The 21,715-nt window shown below is 53.4% G+C and overlaps 2 protein-coding genes across 2 annotated transcripts; one reads left to right on the forward strand and one right to left on the reverse strand.

Annotated features, from left to right (window-relative positions):
- Window positions 1-354: 354 nt before the first annotated feature.
- On the reverse strand, window positions 355-3,711 carry LURAP1 (leucine rich adaptor protein 1; the record flags this gene model as incomplete). The annotated part of the gene is made up of 2 exons (XM_079535682.1): window positions 355-996; window positions 3,517-3,711. 2 exons carry the CDS (start codon window positions 3,709-3,711, stop codon window positions 355-357), a joined length of 837 nt encoding a protein of 278 aa, XP_079391808.1.
- Window positions 3,712-4,592: 881 nt separating this feature from the next.
- On the forward strand, window positions 4,593-15,567 carry POMGNT1 (protein O-linked mannose N-acetylglucosaminyltransferase 1 (beta 1,2-); the record flags this gene model as incomplete). Its single annotated transcript, XM_079536316.1, has 21 exons — window positions 4,593-4,703; window positions 6,989-7,097; window positions 7,488-7,603; window positions 7,912-7,977; window positions 8,252-8,365; window positions 9,021-9,138; window positions 9,446-9,544; window positions 10,058-10,185; window positions 10,316-10,386; window positions 10,687-10,762; window positions 11,805-11,888; window positions 12,038-12,079; window positions 12,278-12,336; window positions 12,614-12,686; window positions 12,985-13,113; window positions 13,441-13,566; window positions 13,731-13,795; window positions 14,412-14,456; window positions 14,576-14,711; window positions 15,195-15,304; window positions 15,465-15,567. The coding sequence occupies 21 exons, from the start codon at window positions 4,593-4,595 to the stop codon at window positions 15,565-15,567; spliced, it is 1,980 nt and encodes a 659-aa protein (XP_079392442.1).
- Window positions 15,568-21,715: the final 6,148 nt, after the last annotated feature.

The following is a 21,715-nucleotide window of genomic DNA, read 5'->3' on the forward strand; positions in this document are numbered from 1 at the left end:
TCACATGGTGGGACAGTCCTCGAACAAACCCAGGGAACTTGGAGCTCCATGTCCCACTGAGTGGCTTCACAGAGGCATCTCAACCACCTTCAGCTCCAGGAAGGGCTTTCCACACTGACAACCAACCAAGCTCCAGCTCCTCCCGGCTCCATATACCCTTGGTGGGCACTGCTTGGAAAAATACACTGGAAGTGCTGAGTTGGGATGCCCAGCCCATGGCCCTGCCCCATGGCTCACACTGCTGGCGCCACCAAATGGGACGTGTAGGAGTGGCTCCCATTCCCAACCACACCACAATCCCGAGCAGAGCCCAATGAAGCAGAGAGGGCGATGCGGGAAACACAGAGCCACGGGCTACAAGAACGTCACGTCGTCCTGGGACTGCAGCCAGAGCCAGTGGGCATCGTACTCCAGGTGCAGTTCGCTGTTGAGTTTGCAGTTCTCCAAGTTGGCCTCAGCTTTCCGAGCCTTCCCACCCACATTCCCCTTCTCCAGCTTTTCTCCAGGCCCCGATTTGGGCTCTTTGCCCGAGTAGCCATTGGCCACCTGGGGCTCTTTAGCAAAGCGCTGCAGGTCTGGGCAGCTCCGATTTGGGCTGAGGTCTGTGTGGGGCCACTCATGCTCTGCTCTGCCCTTCTCCTGCTTCGTGAAACCCCTCTCGGGGTCCAGCCTGCCCCAGTCCTGCTCAGCCCTTCCCAGCGCTCTGGGGAGCTCGCCAGCATTTTGGGAATACTCATCCATGTCGTCAGCCAACGTGTCCAGATAGCTGCCGATGGAGATGCTGTCCAGCTTGTCGGGGGGATCCTGCAGGCTGTCCCAGCTGCCCCGCCGCGAGGCCGTCTGGCTGCCCGCCAGGCTGTACTGGCTGCTGGCCAGGCTGCTGCAACGGCTGGTCAGTGTGCTCTTCTCCTCCAGCAGCCATTTCACCGCCTCGATGCCCTCGTTGACTGCCACCAGCTGCTGTAGGATCTTCACGTCCACTGCGCGTAAGTATGCCTGGTGGGGAGACAGAGAGCGTGCCTCAGCGAGATGAATGTGCTGTGCCCTCCATCCCTGAAGTGCCCCAAGTGCCAGCTGTATGAAGAAGGGGTAAGACCTGGAGATGTGCTGCCCACCTCCAGCTCCAGGTTCCCACTGGGAGCCATGTTCCCCTCCAGGAGTGCTATGTGAGACTTGCAGACAACACCATCAGGGACTTTCAGCATTCACACAGCCATCCCCATCCACGGCCATCCCCACAGGAACAGGAACAAGGGGATAGTTTCAGGCATTGGGTCCAGATCTGAGCCCAGATATACCCCTAGACCTTGGTAGCATTGAGCAGGGATGCAGTAGGACAATCCCCAGGGCCAGGACCAGTCCCACCTCTGTAGTGTGGGTACTTCCCAAGTGATTCCAGATCTCCTCCATGCACTTTCCCCCATTGGACAAATGAGGGCTCTGATCCTGGTGGACACATCATGGAAGTCTTTGGAGCCTAAGATCCCAGTCACTCTCAAAGCTCCCAGACTTTCTAGAAGGTGAGAAAAAACAGTGGTGGCACAAAGTGCCTGCCCATTCTGCCCTTTGCTTGAGCCCATCATGGAGCAACCCTGGACAGGGTCTGGGGTCCCCATCAGCACTCCCTCCCTGCACAGCCAGTTCCTGCCCTGCAAGGCCGGGAGAAGCTCTCTGCAGAACTACAACTGCTGCACAAACATCTGTTTTCCTAATGGAAAGCTCAGCGTGCCAAGACATTCCTGTCTGTATGATGCTCGCCGCCGAAAGCCACTGGATTTCCCCTGCACAGGAGGAAAATATTTCACCAGAAAAGGGAACAAAAGGGCAGTGGGACAAGAGAGAAAGAAACACACGGTGGGACAGGTACAGGTGAGGGGAGATGAGGGGACAGCCCGTTGGCTGCTGTGGGCACCATATCTCCAAACACAACCCTAGCTGCATGCAGCAGTCATGCTTTGGGAGCTCACAGGACGCAACACTGAGCATCACTCCGGCCAAGCCCAATGGGAAACCACAGCATCCCCTCAACAGGTCTCCTGGGAGCCCCATCTGCATCTCACAGCTGGCACCAGGACAAGGACACTGGGAGAAGGATGGAGCCTGGGAAAGTTATGTCAAGGTCTCAGCACGGGATGCCTCTCGTGTCAGAGGGTGCAGAGAAAACGAGCAGACACTTGCAGGGATCTGAAAACAAACCTCCTTGACCCTCCTCAAAGCCACCAGGCTGGACTGAAAAAAAAAAAAAAAAGAGATGGGAGAGCTGCTGACAGCCCAGATTGGGGCAGCAGCCAGCTCTGAGCTGCAGAAACTTCCTTTCTAGGCAAGTTATTTCACAAACTGCTCCAGCAGGCTTCTCCACACGCTCCAATGAAACATTGGCCCTGGCATGGAGGAAGTCTGGGACCTCCTGACATTGTCTCCAGGCCCTAAGCAGTGTCATTTTTCCCCAGCTCACGGAGTGGTGCTGCCAGAGGGCAGGGAAGGAGCAAGGCTCTGGGGTCAGATGTTAGGGATTAGGTGCCAATGGGAACATGCTCCCCGCTTTTGGTTCCCATTGCTGGAAAGTGTCATTTGCACATCTCCTCCCCACAAAGCATCCTTCCCAGGATCTTTCCCAGGGAGACCCACCAGGGCTCCCTGCTCTCAGGGCATCGCATCGTGCCTCAGTTTCCCTGTTCCATCCCATCCTCCCAGCGCTGCAGTCTCCTATCCCTGCTCAGCACCCATTGGCACTTTTTTTTCCCTTGGAGACTGGCAGTTTTGGGGTAATGGGGTGAAAAATGAGCCAAAGTGTCCGAGGACAAAGTTGGAATCGGGATTTCCACCTTCACAACACCTCTGCCCATGCCCTCCATCCCCGCTCAGTCCCCAAGGGCACTAAAGGCTCTTTGCCCTGCACGGGGGCAGAATCCACTCCCCCGCCCCATTCATGCTTCCCTTCCCGCAGAGAGGAATTTGCCCTCGGGGACGCAATATCCTCCCTCGGTCAGGGAAAGCGAGTGGGAACGCGCCGTCCCCTCCCCGCGCCGCCCACGCGGGGCGAAGTGCCGCTGCGGGGACGGGGCTGCGCGAAGCCGGGTGCGGTGCTGTGCCACACTTCGGGTCCGAATGGCATTTTAGCCCCTAACATTCGGCCGTCATTTAAAGTCGGGGCCCAAAGGTGCGGGGCAGGCGGCCTTCCTCCTTCTCTCCCTCCTCCTCCTCCCAGCAGCCCGAGCTCCGCACCTTCCTTCCGCGGTCAGGAGTGCGGCCGGGAAGCGGGGATGGAGTCGACGCGGGGACAGCCAACGGCCAAGGACGGGCAGCCACCTCACCGCCCCGCGGCAGCGCTCCCGCAGCTGCAGTGAGGCCGTTTCCCTATGGAAACGCCGCGTTCGGTGCCCGTGCGTGGGAGCGGTGCACCCTGCGGCTCCCGGGGGCGAGCGGCAAAGCGGAGGTCCGCTGCCTCAGTGCACGGCGAGCCCCGGGACAGCCCAATGTCCCCAGCCCCGGCACTCTCCGGGCCCCGGCACTCACCAGCTCCAAGCGGAGCGCACGGAGGCGATCGGCGATCGGCGGACGGGCGCCGCGAACCGGAGCCGGCAGCGGGGACGGCGGGGCGGGGACGGGCTCGGCGCGGAGCCCCCTCAGCAGCCCGGCGGGCGGGCGGCGGCCCACCTTGCCCGCCAGCTCCCGCAGGTCCGCGGGCAGCGCATCCCCACCGCCCTCCATGCGGGTGGGGCGGCAGCGGCACCGCGCGGGGCGGAGGCGGCGGCGCTGTCACCCCGGCCACGCCCCCTGCGCTCCGGCCACGCCCATAACCTCTTGGCCACGCCCCCGTACCGACCGCCCTCCCAGCCCCGCCCCGCCACCTGCCCACGTACCAGCGAAGTCCTCCAAGCAGCGCAGAGCGGCGCTCAGTGGGAGGAGTTAGGGGAGGCCACGCCCCCCCCCGCGTCTCTGCGGCGCCGGAAGCGGCGCGGCCCCGCCGGTGCTGAGGGGCTGCGGCGGCGCCCAGCCGGGCTCGGCCCAGCCCCGCTCACTGCCTGCCGGCACTCACCGTGAGTAGCGCGGCCGGAGCGCAGCTTCTGTGCCGCCCTGAGCTGTGCGGTACGCCCCTACATCCTCCCCGTGGCCCCCTATGTCCTGTGCTCCCCGTTCCTCCGGCCTCCTCTTCCCACTGTATGCGGGGGAGGCCTGGGCTCGTACCCAGCGCTACCCGGGCGGAGCAGCTGCGCAGCCCCTGCTGGCCCCGGCACCTTCCAGCCCGGTGTCCCGCTACGTACCTGTGCGCTTTCCAGAAGGAAAACCCCTCCCCGGTGCTTTGGCAGAGGTCCTCTCTAGGCCTTGAGATCGAGGGCTTCCCGTTGCCCTCCCTTATAGGGTCTTCCAGCAAAGCCCTGTGTCCCTGAGGGGCTGGTGGGGAGGGAAGTTTTGTGCAGCTTCCGTGTCGCGTCCTCGTTCACAGCCACCCTCAGTGACGGGCTCTGGCTGTGCTAGGCAGAGGTTCTGCACCTCATCCTGTATCCACCCCATCTGGGCAGGGAGCCCCGATGGACACACGAGCGGAGCTGAGCGCATCCTGACCCTCACCCCATGCGGCCCTTGTGACTATGGACGAGTGGAAGCACAACCCCATCATCAAGCCCCACAAGAAGCGGAGCTGGTACCTGGCCTGGAAGTACAAGCTGATGAACCAGCGGGCGCTGAGGAAGCTGTGCCAGGTGATTCATTCGCAAGCCTGTGGTGGATTAGGGAGGATAATCTGGGGTTTACAAGCTTATGGAGCAGAAGTGGGGGTGGAGGTGGGTCTGCTAGGAGTCCTGTGTGACCTAACATATCAGGGATGTATAACTTGTCCCTAGAAAAGCCATCTTGCTAGCTTCATGCTCATGTGTGGCAGGGTCTGCCATATCTACCAGCTCCTTTTATCTGCAAATGGACTGGTTACAACTGGAGATACAATTATTCAGGCTTTCCTGGGAGACTTTCAGATGAAAATGTGCCTAGTTCTAAACCTGTGCTCTGTGCAGCAGGATTCTGCCTGCAATGAAGGACCATCCCTGACAAATATGATTTGCGAACCAAGTCTGGTGTCATTCACTGTAAGTGAACAAATAAACTAGGCTGAGGCATGGGATCTTGTGCCCCAGAGGCATCTGGTGTCTGGGGGAACTCCAGGCCTACTTGACTGTGCTGTAAAACAGCTAATCTTCAGCCAAGCTGGCATACTAAAGGGTGTAAGGACAGGGTGGGTTTGACCACAGAGTAGTGCGCTGCAGAAAAGGAGCTGTTCTTGAGATGAGCAGGACTTGGTGAAAATAGGCAGATGGTGCAGGGTAGGCTCATAGGGACTCCCTGGGGAAGCAGACTGCTCAGTCCTGCATCCCCTGGAGTGCTTGAGAATGGACCCAATTGCTCAGGCCAGTACTGCTCATTGTGGTGGGAGCAGTGAGCTAGAGCCTGTCTGCCCTGAGCTCTGTTGTGGTACTGATAGGAATTAAGACACAGATGAAAATTGAGCTCAAAATGTGTGAACCAGAGTTGCTGTTAAGTCTGCAGCTGCAGGGTCTCTATCAGCATCCCTGGCTGAATCAACCACGCTACACCTGGCTGTTGGTCCTGCTTGATGCTGCCTCCTTCAGCCTGCCAGCTCTGGGAGCACAGACTGCTCCCCTGGTATTAACATGTCTATTAACAAAGACCTCTCTACTGGCTACCGCACACAGCCTGCTCCTAGCAACAAGCCCAAGCTCTGTTCTTGGCCAATTAAAAGCTTTTTGTGCTCTGATCCTGAAAGGTGATCATAGTTCTGAGTCAACAACAAGCTACTGAGCTAAAATGCTGTAGTGGTGTTTATATTGTCACATTATCTACATGTCCATCTGTTGTTTTATTGCTGTTTTTTCATTTTCCTCAATTACTTTTGAACCCGTTTGGCTGCATGGCAGTGATAGCAGCAGCGTGCAGCTTTGAGGCAGTAGATGACAAGGTAGCAGACCAGTGTGTGTGATCTCACCCCCATACCAGGCCTCAGAGAGCCTGAGGAGAAGGTGTTCTTACAAGGATCCTTAGGAATAAAGTTGCTGGGTGTTTGGTGGGCAATGGGAGAGACTTCCAAAACCAATCAAGATTGTACATCCCAGGCCAGCACTGCAACTCTAAGACCATTCTCTTGGTGTGGCCAGTGCTGCTCTTGCAGCTTTCAATGCGTGCTGATTGCTTCCCACCACTGGATGTTTGTGATCCAAGTCTTCCTGTCTCAAAAAGAGATCCTTATGGCATGGAATCGTTTCTGCTTTACTCTGGCTCTGAATACAAGGGAAAATACTGCAGATATATGCACAGGGCCATGGGAAGTGGCAATGCTGCCATTGGGGGTTTCTGTGGACTGCTCCATAGCCCCAGTCCTTCCCATCACTACACCATCTGCATCCTTGTGAACTCCTGTGTAGTTTGCTGCAGACTGTAAGGCTGTGAGCTGTTCCCTGCAGCCTATGGCACAGTGCAGTTTCCTGAAGTTAGATCTGAGTTTTTGGCTTTTGCTGTGTTTTGGTCACACAGCATTTCTTCCTCCTTGTGAATATCCTGGATACCTCCTGTGATTTCAGAGGGAGAGGCAAGTTTAGTGATGCTGCAGTAGGGGCAGAAGCTGAGGTTATTGTGGGAGTTGCAACTCAAATTAGCAAATTCTCTGCATTCGGAGACCTTCAGCCTTAGTATTTTAGTAGCAGTCTGCTTGCATATCTGGAAACAGGAGCACAATGGAAGTGGGTTAATTCTCATGTATCAAATGCTCAGTGCTCTCCAGCTGAAGATGCAGCTCAGCCTAAAACTGTCATCTGTATTTCCTTCTCTTTCTCTTCCCCTAGAAGAAAGAGGGAAATGCCAGGTACTGAAGATTCATAGCAAGATCCCCTTGGGGTGCCCTGCAGACTATGGCAGGGAAGAGGCTTAATCTTGGGGTTGTTACTTACAAGTTGCTAACACAAAGCATCCTGCATTGCAGACAGGTGCTGTCCTGTTCTTGCTTGTAACTGTGATTGTGAACATCAAGCTGATCTTGGACACCAGGAGAGCTGCTTATGAGGAGGAAGAGGAGTCTGCACAGGACTATGGTGAGGGGCATTTCATTGAAGGGATGGAAATCAGAGGGAAAGGAGTAATTTCTTTAAGTCAAGTAAAACTTGTGGTGAGCTACAGTATGGAAGACAGGTTTGTGCCTATGTGTTTAACAAAAATGATTAGAAAAGGATGTTTATTGGTCTGTCTACTCAAGGCTTTAGCATGTATAGCTTCAGAAGATAGATACATGGGGATAGCTGGGACCAGACCTGCTGCTAGTTTGGATTTCCTTTACTTGCTTTCCCCTTAGACTGTGACCCATGGTCAAACGGACTGGAATGCCTGATAGGCATCAGATCCTAGGGGTTTGGTTGGGCTAGGAACAAGCAGAGACAAACCAGAGGTGTTTGGGCTGGTTGAGACTGGAAATTCCTCTCCTGTAGATGATGAGATGCTGAATGTGGAGGCCCCTAGGCACCCTGTGAGCAACAAGAAGGTCTTGGATGTTGAGGTGTACTCCAGCCGATCAAAGGTCTACGTTGCTGTGGATGGGACAACAGTAAGTAATGGTTGCTTGCTGTTCCTGTGAGCAAATGATGGATTGGGGTTGAATGGGTAAAGCCTTGAACTGTGGGTAGTGAGAAGCAATTCTGTAGTTGGTTTAAAAAAAATAAATAAATAAAAAGATCCCAGAGGACTGGAGATGCTGTCCTGTCCTGCACTATCTTCTACCCTGGCATTCATGAATACTGTGAGCAAAGCCAAAATCTCAACAGGGGAGATGCTAACCTTTTGTTTAGGGGCCCTGCTGGATGTGCAGGGAATAAAGGATGCTAGCTTAGGCTCTTGTCAATTCTCCACTTGCAGGTCCTGGAAGATGAGGCTCGGGAGCAGGGAAGAGGGATCCATGTCATCGTCTTAAATCAGGCTACGGTAAAGCATCCCTGCACATCTATGTGTCTCTTCCTTCCTGAGCTGTTTTTGTCCTTCCTGTTTATCTGTTTGATGTATGAGACAAAGTCCCTGAACGTGTTTGCTTTCAGTTGCCAGAGTGTGACATGAATCACCCAAAAGGTTCCTGCAGTGGACCTACTAAAAAAGGAATTCATGTTGTTTTGGGGTTGAGGCTTCCGAGGCAGATTTCTGTAATTCTGCTTGTCCTGGTCATATGGAATTTAAGATACATCTGATGTTTGAATACCAACAGGGTCATGTGATGGCCAAGAGGGTCTTTGACACCTATTCTCCTCATGAAGATGAAGCTATGGTACTTTTCCTCAATATGGTTGCCCGGGGCCGGATCCTGATCTTCACCATTAAGGTAGATGTGACTTTAGTGTCAGAAGAGAAGTTGCTTCAAGTCAGGACACCGTCAGGCTCAACTCCTGAATGTTATTGATCATTTCTAAGGCTAACTGTCACATTTCTAGCTATGCTGTGTCTCCCTGGTTGGATCACCTGCCTTGTCTTTTCATTCTTCCTTGTTATTGCTGTGTGCTCAGCGAGACTGCAGGGCAAGAACAAACAAGTATCAGAGCTTGCAGCTATAAATAAGGTGGAGAATGAACACGAAGAAATGTAAGGATGTATTGAGACCTGGCCAGGAGATGCTCTGTGCCAGTCCTAAACTATGCCAGTTCCAGGCTGTTTTGGCAGGAGCTGTAGACTATTGGCTCTAGGCTACTGTGTGAGCAACGGTGCACTTTAAGGCTGTGGATTCACATGTGTAAAGTATTGGTAGATACATTCTGTCCCCGCTTTCCCCTCAACGAAACAGAACTCTGACTCCTTTGACCTGCCCACAGGTCATGGTTGGGGAAAAAAAACAGCAGATTTAGTGGCATGGAGATCTTGGGAACCTGCTGTTGAAAGTCTCTGGCTGAGCTGATTTCAGGAAATGGGTCCTGTACCTCTTTGGTATTGATGATAGGCTCTCCTTGTATGCAGACCTCAACTGAGGAGTTGTTTTATTCCAGGACGAAGGCTCTTTTCACCTCAAGGACACAGCCAAGAATGTCCTGAAAAGCCTGGGGAGCCAAGTTGCACCGTTCTTAAGCTGGAGAGACATGTGGACATTTGTGGGGAAGAAGGGAGGTAAGTATGAGTCTAGCACTACTTGGGAGATGGTTCTTAGCCCCTTTTGGGGAGAGAATGAAGGTAGAAAGTCGCAGTCCATTCTCAACACACTGTATGAGCACCAAGTCACAAAGAGTAAGCTGCTCTGCTCTTGGGGATGAGGGAAAGGAGTGAAAGCAGAGCATGCCCCTTCAGCAGCTCCCCGGAGGCACTGAAGTGGAGAGAAGATGCTAAGCCACTACCCTGATCTGCAGCCTCTAGTGATTTCTTTGCACAGTTCAGATGAGCCCTACCAGGCAGTTCTGACCTTGTGTCCCTATTCCAGGGGAAGTATACGGAGAGAAGCATGCCAAGTCACCTGCCCTCTCAACATGGGGTGACCCTGTACTACTGAAGACAGAAGTTCATCTGACATCTGTGGAAGGTAAGGAAGTTAGATTTGCTCTGTGTTGCTGGATGTCTCTGGGGGATGTCTGCCCGCAGCTCTCGATGCTTTTGAGTTGGAGCCACAGGTCTGTTAGTAGCATCTCGGGATTGATTTAAGGCTGTTTGTGATGAGATGCTGACTTACAATGACCCCAGCTTTCCTTTTTCCTGCTTCCATGGCAATTCCAGACGTAATAGAGAGAGGTGAGGATGAGGAACTGAGGACATGGTCTGGCCATTCATCACCTCTTCAAATTAGGCCTGGTCCAATCACTGTGACTGTTATCTTGAGCAAGGACCGTTGCTGCTTAGAGAGGCTATGCAGAGGGGGTGGTTTCTAAATGGCTCTTGTGGTTCTGTTCTATATCCTGCAGTGATGCTTGTTCATGGCAATAAGAACCGGTTTACTTACAGCTGAGCCCACAATGGGCCGTCTGCATGGCAGCCACGAGTGCACAAGGTGAGGCCATGGAATGAGCAGTCTGTAATTTTTTCTCCTTGGTGTCTCTAGATGCTGAGTGTCACTGGCCTGATACAGAGCTGAACCGCCGCCGGAGAAGATTCTGCAGCAAAGTGGAAGGTTATGGCAGCGTCTGCAGCTGCAAAGACCCCACGCCCATTGAGTTCAACCCTGATCCTGTGAGTACCGGGACAAAGTACCTGGAAGGCACTGGGAGGAGGCTGGCAGGGTCTCCAGCATTGCTGAGTGAACTGCACGGTTGGTGTGGCATAGTCTCACCCAGCCTCACTCGCATATTTTCTCTTCCAGCTCAAAGACAATAAAGTCTTCGACGTGCCTGTAGCTGTTATTGCAGGGAACCGCCCCAACTACCTGTACAGGTAACCACTGCAGGGGTCACGGTTACTCTGCTCTGGGCCATGAGACCATACATGGTTAAGCCTTCTGTTGCATCCTGCTGATAGGATCATCCTTATCCTATGGCTGTGCAAGCAACGCGGGCAGACCAGCTGGCACAAGTCCTGGTGCCCCTGGCCATGGGCAAGGGAAAAGCCCGGGGCACCAGTTTCTGTTCCCTCACTGTGTGCCTTTACCTCAACCCAAGGGATCCATACTCCTGTGTAGGGTGGCCTGGACTCACTGGGACTGTGCTATGCTTAGTCCCCCTTGTCTCTCCTCAGGATGCTGCGTTCCTTGCTGTCAGCTCAGGGCGTCAATCCTCAGATGATCACTGTCTTCATCGATGGGTACTATGAGGTGAGAGCGCTCCCGGGGGTCCCTGTAACCAGGTCCTTGTTCCCACAGCTCTGACAGCACAGTGAGCTTCAGGTCAGGCCTTTGGGATCCCAGTGAGCCTAAGGAGCTTTCTAGCTCATCTGTGCAGTAGCCCGTAAAGTATTGTCCAGTTACCCTGTGATGAAGTTGGGGAAGAGAACAGGCTCATTCCCTTGCAGGCCTTTCCCACTACTGTCAGACTGGGGCAGCTGGTGTGTTTATGCAGGCTCTTACTGCAGTGCCTCAGAGTTGTTAAAGATAGTAGCATCCATTGCCATAGCAACTAGAGCAGTATCCCTCATCTGTGAGGGGGCAGCTTGGATGTTTGTGCTGCCATGATGGATAAAAAGAAAAGAGGGAACTGTTGGAGTAATGGGAGCTCCTTCCCTCAGTTGCAACTAGGGGGTAGGATGGGCAGGATGAAGATGGAGAAGGCCTTGGTGAGACCATCTTGGAGCAGGGGATTTTTAGCCCAGACATGGATTATTATGGCAGGGGGGATTGGAACTAGGTGATCTATAAGGTCCTTTCCAACCCAAGCCATTGTATGAGTTTTTGATGGTTCTAAGATTATTTCTTACCCCAGAAACGATGAGGTTGTGCTTGGACAGAGGTTCTTCTTGGCAGTTGTCAAAGAAAATTTAGTTGTTTGTGATCCTGATACTAAGCAGCTCAAGATATTCCTAGATACACTTATTTTCCTTCTGCACTGTCCATGGGGGACTAGAAACTTTGAGGCCTCTTTGGATACAAGTCTGGGTACAGAAATCAGTGGGGCTAGCGAGGCTATGGCCAAGGTTAGAGATATTTAGAAGCTGGAAGGGCCAAGATGATTTGGTGAGTTCCTTGCCATGAGGCCTTCAGCAGAGTACTGGTTGGAGCCCCACCTGCACTCAAGAGGACAGCCATGCAAAGGAAATCCTATAGACATGTTGTTGGTGTTCCAGTGAGCTGATGCTGTGGCAGAGGGTAGGGAGAACTTGTCCTAAACCACATATTTGAGCTCTGTACATTCCCATTACAGGAGCCAATGGACGTTGTGGAGCTGTTTGGCCTCTCGGGAATCCAGCACACTCCCATCAGCATTAAAAATGCCAGAGTTTCTCAGGTGAGGGACCCTTAGCAGCCCCTGGGGGAGTAATTTCCTGTGATAGTATTTGAGGGAGGCAGGCTTAGCCCCACAGCGGTGCCAGACAGCCCCTCCCTGTGGTCTGGGAGTTGATGCTAACACAGGCAATTATGTGTCTATTCCTGTAGCACTACAAAGCCAGTCTGACTGCAACCTTCAACCTGTTCCCAGTAAGTGAGACCTCTACCTGGGCCCTTGGGAGTGAGACAGCGCAGGGTGTCTGTGGGATAGTGGTGTTTGACAGCCTGTCTCACGGGATCTGGAATCTGTCCTATGGGGCAGGGAGCAGCACACCTAGAGGATGCTCTTTGGTGTCTCTGCACTCTTCTGGCCCTCTCGTCCTTCTGATGCTTCCCTCTGCCCTATAGGATGCCAAATTTGCTGTGGTTCTGGAGGAAGATCTTGACATTTCTGTTGACTTCTTCAGGTAAAGCTGTTGGATCACTGAGCTTCTGTTTGGGTTGGGCATCTGGGATTTTATGGATCCTGTCCTTTTTTTCATTTTTTGGAACTACTAATTTGTTTTGCACACGTGCTTATGCCAAGATGTGCCACCTCAGTCCAAGAGATGGGTTAAACAGTCCTAGTAGTTGTGGATGGCTCATCCCTTGGTGGAGAATTTGCATTGTGGGAAAGGATATTTAACCAGGGAACTGGTCTGTGGGAAGGATATTTAACCAGGAACTGGGAAACTTTTTCCTCAGCTTTCTGAGCCAGTCAATACACCTGCTGGAGGAAGATGAGAGCCTGTACTGCATCTCAGCATGGAATGATCAGGTAGGTCAAAGAGGATGGCAGAAGAGAGACAGCTCCGCCCTGTGTTGTTCACAACACAGTCAGGGTGAGGTCTGAGTGCTTTCTGTAAAGCAGGGTTGCCCCCCAGTCCTATCAACCTGAGTGACTGTGTTTCTCCAGCCCTGGAAATACTCCTGCAAACTGCCATCCTATTGCTGCCTTGTGCTTCTCAGTGACTGTCTCTGCTTTGCAAGCTGGGAGCCAGCATAGGATAGGGCAAGTTACTTTGGATGGGCACGGAGTGCACTTGGGTTGCTGAATACTTCCCATAATGTTGCAGGGCTATGAGCACACAGCTGAGGACCCCTCACTCTTGTATCGTGTGGAGACCATGCCAGGCCTGGGCTGGGTTCTTCGGAAGAACCTATACAAGGATGAGCTGGAACCAAAGTGGCCAACCCCAGAGAAGGTGAGTATCCTAGAGGGGTCCTGTCTTCAGCAGCACATCTCTGCGCATCAGCAATCCCTGATCATCACTTGATTGTCATGAACAGAGCTCTTGGAGGAGCCCTGGCTCTTCCTGAGCTTCACCTGGGTAGATGCCCAAGCAGAATGGATTTAGGATAGGCGTTAACTTGAGGACTATGTAACCAGCCACAGAGTTGGCTGCAAAAGCCCAGGCAAGCTGGGACTGTGTCAGCTAGAGGTTGAGGGGGCATGCAGAAAGTCCCTGAACAGCCACAGTGCTGAATGATATCCTCAAACTTGAATGCAAGCAGCAGTTTCTCCTCCCCAGCTCTGGGACTGGGACATGTGGATGCGGATGCCTGAGCAGAGGAAGGGCCGGGAGTGCATCATCCCTGACATCTCGCGTTCCTACCACTTCGGCATTGTAGGCCTCAACATGAATGGCTACTTTCATGTGAGTGACTTCCCTCAGCCAGCAGCCCTCCCAGACCCTGTCATGGTGTCAAACTCTGACCCGCACACCTCTCCAGGTGGCAAAGATACTTGAGGTGACCTTCGAGCACCGTTCACTCTTGGCTGAACCTTGTTTTCTTTGTCTCCTTCCTCTCTTCCTACCAGGAAGCTTATTTCAAAAAGCACAAGTTCAACACTGTTCCAAATGTTCAGCTTAAAAATGTGGAGAGGTAAGTGCTAGTTGGAAGGAGATTTGGGTAAAGCAGCTGCATGACCCAATCATTTTTCCTTATACTGGAGATGGAAGGATGGAGATTCCTTCCCAAACAACAGCCATCAGTCACCTCCATTCACAGCACTTGTGCTCCACTGTGGGAATCCTTGTGGTGCTTTCTGGGAGGTTGCATGTAGCTAACCCATCTTCCAGGAAGTCCGAAAGCAGCCTGAGCACAAAGCATCCCTCATTCTTGTTTGTAAGACTCCATTAACATTGGAGGACAGACACCTGTCTCTATTACTCCATTTCACTGTTCACTGCCTGATCCTCCAAGCTGGCTCTTAGAGCTCTCAAGTTGCATGCAACTAGCCCTGTGGTTTATTGTTATTTTCTTCTAAAGACGTGGAGTCTTTGTAAGGGGCAGTTTAAAATTGGTCTGGCAAGTGTAAACAGTCATTTTTTTGCTGCAGCATCCTGCTAAGAAGTATGATGGTCTCTGCTCTCTGTCCACGGTCTCCAACTTGTTTTTTAGTGTTACAGTGGGGTAGCCTTAAGCAAGGATCATCCCAAGATGACTGAAATTTACTGCACTAACTCTGCCTTGATCTCTGTGCTCTTTCCTCCAACAGCTTGAGGAAGGATGCTTATGAGGCTGAAATTCATCGGCTCCTGGGGTAAGTGCCAGCAAGAAGGATGGGAGTCCACAGAACTTCCTGGATGGATCAAGTAGGACAGCAGAAGGAATAGAGGTGGCCCTATCCACTGCTTGCCTCTCCTCATTCTATTTCCACAGTGAGGCTGAAGTCTTGGACCACAGCAAGAACCCCTGTGAGGACTCCTTTGTGCCTGACACGGAGGGCAAGGTCTATGTCATGTTCATCAAGATGGAGCAGGAAGCAGATTTCACCACCTGGACTCAGCTCGCCAAGGTAAGGCCCTGACATGGCTCATCCTCTTCACTGATCTTGGCATTGCTGGGAAACATCTGGCTGCTTTTCTTTGTGGTGTCCATGGTATAGACAGAGCTCAGCAAACGGATTCATGCTTATCTTGGGTGATGTTTAAGCTGTGTTTATAGAGGACAGTGGGTCATTTTTAGGTTGATTCTTGGCTCTGTGGTGATAAAGCTTATGGCCTCCCTGTGTAGGAGCTCATGGCCTGAGCTGTTTAGAATCACTTGCCTGGAGGTGCTGGTCAGACACATTGCCCTGAAGCAGGGATGGGAGTGGAGCAGGCTCCCCATCTACTCTTGCTGCTGATGGTGGGTGGAGGTGTGTTTCCCTCAGCTGCCCTCATCAAACTGATGTTCTCTCTCTGCTGTGAGGACAAGGGTGATGGTTCTTTACTTGCTGGAGGACACTCAACTGTTGTTTCTCCCAGCCCTGATTCTTCTTCCCTCTCTACCATCCTAGTGCCTCCACATCTGGGATCTGGATGTCCGTGGGAACCACAAGGGGCTGTGGCGGCTCTTCCGAAAGAAAAACCACTTCCTCGTGGTGGGGGTCCCTGCTTCCCCCTACTCGTGAGTATCAGGGGCATAGCAATTTGCTACACATTTGCCCTACATCCTCATGGCACTGCCCCCTGCCCAGGACACTGTGTCTTCTGCTTCTGTCCCAGCTCGCTCTTGGGACTTTGTGATACTACTAGTGCCATCTCCCATCCAGCCTTCTTACCTGCAGGTCCAAGAAACCCCCATCAGTGATGCCAGTCTACATGGAGCCCCCTGCCAAGGAGGAGGGGGCAGTGGCAGTACCAGCAGTTGCTGCAGCAGAGCAGACGTGAGGCTGGTAGCTGGGAAGTGAATGGGGCTGGAGAAGACAGAGACACCCATGGTGCAGAAACCGAGTTGGCAGCAGCTCTTGGAGGCTGGTGACTTAACATGGACATTTATTTCAGGCTGCAGAATGAGATCTTGGGCTGCCTTCAGCCCCCTGTTGTGGTCTCCCTCTCCCTCGCATGGGGGCAGAGTCCTTCCCTGTAGATATGCCACCTTCCCATCCAAGGAACTTTTTTTTTTTTTTTTTTTTTTTAACACAGACTCTTTACTAATGCTGCTCCCATTGCTCCCTGGCTGGGCAAGGTTGGAGGAAGGAGATGCTCGGCTGGGGGCTGGAGGAGGCTTTTAGAAACACCTCTGCTCCCCTTTTTTTGCCCCCAAAGTTCCAAGAAGGCAGCATGCTCATGTACAAGTGCTGCAGCCCTCTAGCTGGGTGTTAGTTATTAACTCTTGCCCAGCTGGATCCTTGCCCAGTGGTGAGCACAGTGGTAAAGAGGGGATCTTCCAGCTTTTTTTTTTTTTCCTTCCGTACAATGGATGCACCTTGAAGACTGTACTAGGTTGGACATCTCACTCTGGACCACCACAGCTGATGCAGCCTAGCTCATAGGCAAAAGGGAACACTGAGGATGAGCTGGATTTGCTGTGGAAGCATCGAGGATACCCTGTCCCCATCTGGAGGGCAGTCAGGTTCCCCTTTCCCTGCAGTTCTGGGAGCTGGAGATGACTTGACGGAGGAGGATCAGGCTGTGTGGTGCTGCTCAGACTGCCCTCACCCACTTTCTCCATGGGGAGCAGCTCTGCCTCCCAAGTCATAGGAGTAGGGGATGAAAGTGCCTTGTAGAGCGAGGTGGGAGCAGTGAGCGGGGATCCCGCAGCTGCAGAGCCCAGTTGGACCTGGGCTCTCCAGCAGCTGGTACTGTAGAGAGAGGTGCTGCATCCTGGCATGCTCCTTGCCTGTGGTACTGTAGCCCTACCTCTCCCTCCTCCCCATCTGGGTGACTCTAGCTCTAACAGTGGAGCGGGAGCATTTGTTCTCCTCAGTCTCCACCCTTACTGTGGTACGAAGCTAGCAAGGAAGCTGTGAGCTGAGTCAGGATGGGTAGCCTGGCTCTCCTAAGTTGGTACGCCCTCTGTGGAAAGGGAGGGGGTCCTAATCTTCCTTCCTGTGCCTTAGGAAGCACCCCAGGCCCCCTCTCACCCCCATCTACTTGGTACTAATGCTCTCCTCCCAACTAGGACCTGTCTTAGTCCCTTGCTCAGTGCACCTTCCCATCTCATCTGTGCAGCGAGAGATCAGTTCCCTGCCCAGGTCCTGCATCCTCAGGCACGGGTGCTCTGGCTTGTCCCTGTGAGCAGGGTTTGCTGCTCAGCCCTTTCCCTGTGGTCACAGAGATTAATGTATGTGAGGGCTGTCCCCTAGGGTGCAGCACTCTGGGCCTGGAGCTCGCCCCCTTCATTTTCTCACTGTGAACTGAGCATCAGGGTCTCCTGGGAGCACAAACCCCAGCACCTGCTGGGGTCTACACTACACTCATTTCTTTATTTATTGCTTGTGGAAAAGGGAGGATAGCAGGAAAGTAGTGTGGAGAGCCAGCAGCCCTCAGCCTGCAAGGAGGCAGTCCAGGAAGGTGTGTCTTGTTACCCTGGCTCCATTCCCTTCTCTTCCTTGCCCAGGATAGGGAAAATAAATGTTGAACCCAGCAAATCTGCTCCACCAGCAGTAGGGTCAGTGCTGCTGGTCATGCAGTGCCTGGGACAGGGCAGGTGCAGGAGAGGACTGCCAGGTGGCACATCTGTCCTGAGGGTGCAGGGTGGTGGTGGCACCCTTCAGGCCTTGCGGTACCAGCCCTGGGGCTCAGGTTCAACCCTTCCCTGCTCTGCCACCCCCCAGTGCTGCACTTCTCAGGGGCTCTGGTGCGGCAACCCACAGGCGGTGGATCGCCAGGCTTTTATTTTATTTTGTAAGTATTAAAAAAATAGGTCATTTACTTGTTATGGGAAAGGGACTTTGCCTCCTCAGTGGGAAAGCCAGTTGCTCCCCAGGGCACGGCTTTGGAGGAACCTCTGTGACTCTCTGCTGTGATGCCCTTGGCATCTCAGTTCCCAAGTCCCCATATCCCTTCCCTGACCCAGTGCCCCCTTCCCCTCTCGTTTGGTGGAGCTCAGGCTGGGCCTGCTTCTCACCCCTGGGCTAAGGGGATGGCAGTCCCATGGGCAGGATCCTCTGTTCCCCTGTGTGCTGCTCCTCATCCCGCAGCGACCAGGGAAAACAGCAGGGCTCTCCCCATGGGCTTGGAGCTCCTCATCCCCTCCCTCTCTGCTTGCCACCTTGAGCTGCTGGGTGCTCTTCTCCGTCCATCCCCATTCCCTAAGTGAGGCTCCCGTTTGGCAGCTGTGGTAGTGCTGGGGGCAAGGGCATCCCCAGGGCTCGCCGCTTTCTGAATTGAATTATTTTTTCAAGAATAAACATTGCACAGCTGTTGAGCTGGGTGTGTTTCATATCTGGTTTCGTGTACCTTGGGTTCAAATCCCCAGCCCTGGCCAGTCTGCCTGGAAAGGACAGATCCACATCCTCTGTGCCACCTACAGGACTCTGTGACAGCCAGGAGCCTGCACTTGGAGCTGTTGGTCCAGATATCCTGCTTTGGGTATGTATTTCTTAAGGAACAGCCCTTAAGGGCTCTATGCCTTCTGGTATGTCCTGGGAGAGCTGGCACAGAGGTTGGTTACCTTCTGCATGGTGTGCTGAACCCTGAACCATAGCAAGGAAAGGGATGTAGGTTTGGCATATAGGAGGCTGTCCTGTTGGGTTTTTTTTTCCCTCTTCTGCCCATAGCATGCATGGTGATGTCCTGGGAGCAATCCAGTGTGAGATCTCTGACTGAGCATCGCTGGAGCTGTTGCAGCTCTGGTGCCAGCAGAGGTCCTCCAAGCCCTGCCTGCTGCCAGGGTGGCTGCTGCAGGTTTGCTGCTTCCTCCTCAAGCTTTTTTTTATTATGCGCAGTTCAGTAACCGACGGAAACTCTGCCTATGGGCTCTCGTGTATAATGAGCCACTGTGCTGCCCACTACCGCCCTCATCCCCTGCTTTTCCCCTTGGCTCGCAGCTCTGTGTCCCTGGGGTGGGGGCAGTGAGCAGCCGGAACAGGTCTCAGTTCTTTCTGACTGCTCCCGTTGGATTTGGGCTTCTTTCCTCTTGGTGAAATAGGCTACGAGGGATTTTTTTTTTTTTTCTTCCATGCCCAACTTCTGCCCAAGGTCACAGCACAAGGAAGTGGCAGCAGGAGGGGACATGAGGCCAGCCTCAGCCTGGGCTGTTAAACCCAAGTGTGTTTGTGAGGACAAAATAAAAAGGAGGTGCTTGGAGCCCTGTCCCAGCAGTGCATCCCATAGAGTAGGGGTCTGGCAAGGGCTGGGGTGGGACCTGTGCTCTGAGAAGAGCAGGGCACAAAAGTGGCTGTTGTCAGCAGGATCCAAATGAAACTGGGATGTGGAGGTAGCAGCCGTCAGTCCCAACCAGCCCAGACCCACTCCCCAGGGTGAGGCCCAGCCTACTCCCATTGCCTCCCAGGGTCTAGGCGCAGCTAGATGCTAGAGGCTTTTCCCCAGCTGCGTGGCAGTGCTGGGACAGAGAAGAGCCATCACCTCTCCATTGCATCCACCTCCTCCAGAGACCAGAGACTGCAATCCTTGCAGTGTTGGGACTCTGCCAGCTCAGTACTGTGGAAACAGCAGAGCCCCATGGGGTTATAGGGTACCAGCTCCCAGCCCCTTGGGAAGGTAGGTGGGTGGGGGTGAGACCTCCCCCTCCCTTCCACACACATCAAAACCCAAGGGGCTATTAGTTTCCTCAGAGCTCCGTTTACAGGAGTGAGGCAGGGATGTACCAGCTCCTGTATCCCGACCCCCCCTCCGCCCTGGTGTCATCCAAATCCTGGTTCCCAGGTCTGAGCCCCACAGCCCCCCCGCAGCCCAGCCCCGCTGCCTTTGTGCAGCCTTACAAAGGAGAACCTGTCCAGGCTGCTCCATGTCCCAGGAGCTGGCTGATAATTAAACAAAAGCAAAATAGTCTTGGCATGAAATCTGACCTTTCCAGAACTTGGGGGTGGGAGGGAAAAGAGTAATTTTGCATAATTTCTGGTGGCTTTTCTTCTTGCATCATGTTTGTTCTGTAGGCATCTCAGTACCCACAGGTGCTGGAGGAGCATGAAGTGCCCTCAGTGCAATGCTGATTAATATGGCTCCATGGATGGAGGGAGGTGTCCTCAAGGCAAAGGCAGGAGGATGGGATGATGTCCTGATCCTCATAGGTAAAGACTTCTCCATGCTATAGGGGTGCCAGTGCCTGGGACACGCTGGCCCTGTCCCTGTTCTTGCAAGAGAGGCATTGAAACCAAGTTTATCCCAACTTGGAGAGCAGATTTCCCATTTTTACACCCTCTGCTTTACAGAGAGCCCTGGCACCAAGGTGTCGAGGGATGGCAAGGTGCCTAAACTGCCCCCAAGAAAAGACTTTTTCCCTTGGTTCCAGTGGCAGTGGACTGTCCCCAAGCGCCCAGCATGGTCGTGCCCCTCCCATGGGCCACCTCCCATCCATATACAACAAAGCCTGGCAGCAAATTAATCTTCAACTGGGCATCGAGGATTGTTACTGGAACTTTATTAACTGCGTCCTGCCCAGCACGGCGTTAACGATTAACCCAGCAGCTTTGATATCAGCTCTAGCACCCTGCATTTCTGCTATCCCTGACAGCATCTTATCTGATAGCCGTGCCATAAATCTGGGCACGGAGCTGCCTGGAAGCACCCACACCTGCAGCAGCCCCAGGGGGTTATCGTGGGGTGAGAAGGAGGAAGAAGGAGCGGGTGAAGGTGGCAATACCTCACTTCTCCCATGCCCTTCGAGGGTGTCCTCTGCTCTCCAATGGGAACATTAGGAGGGGATGTCTTCACAGCTGGCACTTCTGGGACAGGCAGTATGGATGAGTTTGCTTTGTTTTTCATTTGCATCCTTTATGGGCACAATGTGTAACAGCTGCAATTCTTCCTCCTCCTGACAATTGTCACTGGCCCCCACCAAAGGTAACTAAAAAGAAGCAGTAAGCTCATTTCCTCCAGAGCCAAGCCCTGCCTGGCACCCTGCCCCAGTGCACATGATGTTGGTAGCAAACGCATCCAGGGTTTTTGGCTGGTGTGTGGCACCTATCTCACCAGGTGCACCAGCCCCACTCTGGGGCTCCCAGGTGTGAAAGCAGCTCTGCCCCTGTCCCAGTAGATTCTGTCTTGCTTTTCAAGTAGGGTCAAATTTTCCATTTGAGCCCATAAAGCAGATACCAGGGGCAAAGAGAGCATCAGAGGATGGTCTCTATTGCTTGAGAGTTTGGGGGGTGGCAGCAGATAGGAGAAGGCAGCAGCAAACACAACTGGTTTGGGTTGGATATTAGGAAAAAAATTCTATTCAGAAAGAATTGTGATGCACGAGCTGCCCAGAGAGGTGGTGGGGTCATCATCCTTGGTGTTCAGGAACCACAGGTGGAGCTGTGACGCTGAGGGATGTGGTCAGTGGGCATGGTGAGGCGGGATGAGGCTGGCCTGGGCGATCTGACAGGCCTTTTCCAATCTTAATGATTCTATGATTTCTTTGCAAAAAGCAAACCCTGCTCATGTCCCCACCACCAGCTCACTGGTCAGAGCAAAGCCAAGTGGCCAGAGGGGCTGGAAGATACGTGGCTGGTAGATATGAGACTGGAGGTTGCTGTACCCCATGGTTCAGCCCTGTGCAAGGCAACGCTACTGGCAGCACTCGCACCCAGATGCACACACATCCCATCAGCTGTCTGGAACGCAAGGCCAAGAACATCACCATGGACAATAAGGAAGATTCTGCTGTTGTCACATGCACCCAAGGTGTTTGGCCTTACCTGCTGATATCACAGCACTACTGCGCGCTGGCACAGCTGCCCAGGGAGGTGGGGGAATTCCCATTCCTGGAAGTGTTTGAGAACCGTGGGGATGTGACACTGAGGGACAATTGCAGTGGGCGCAGTAGGGTGGGTTGGAATTGGACTGTGTGATCTTGTGGAAGATCCTTTCCTCTGTGGAAAAGACCTTTGTGGTCTTTTCCAACCTCAATGATTACGTGATTCTATGA

This window comes from Tetrao urogallus, assembly GCF_951394365.1.
Source record: "Tetrao urogallus genome assembly, chromosome: 5".
NCBI lineage: Eukaryota > Metazoa > Chordata > Aves > Galliformes > Phasianidae > Tetrao > Tetrao urogallus.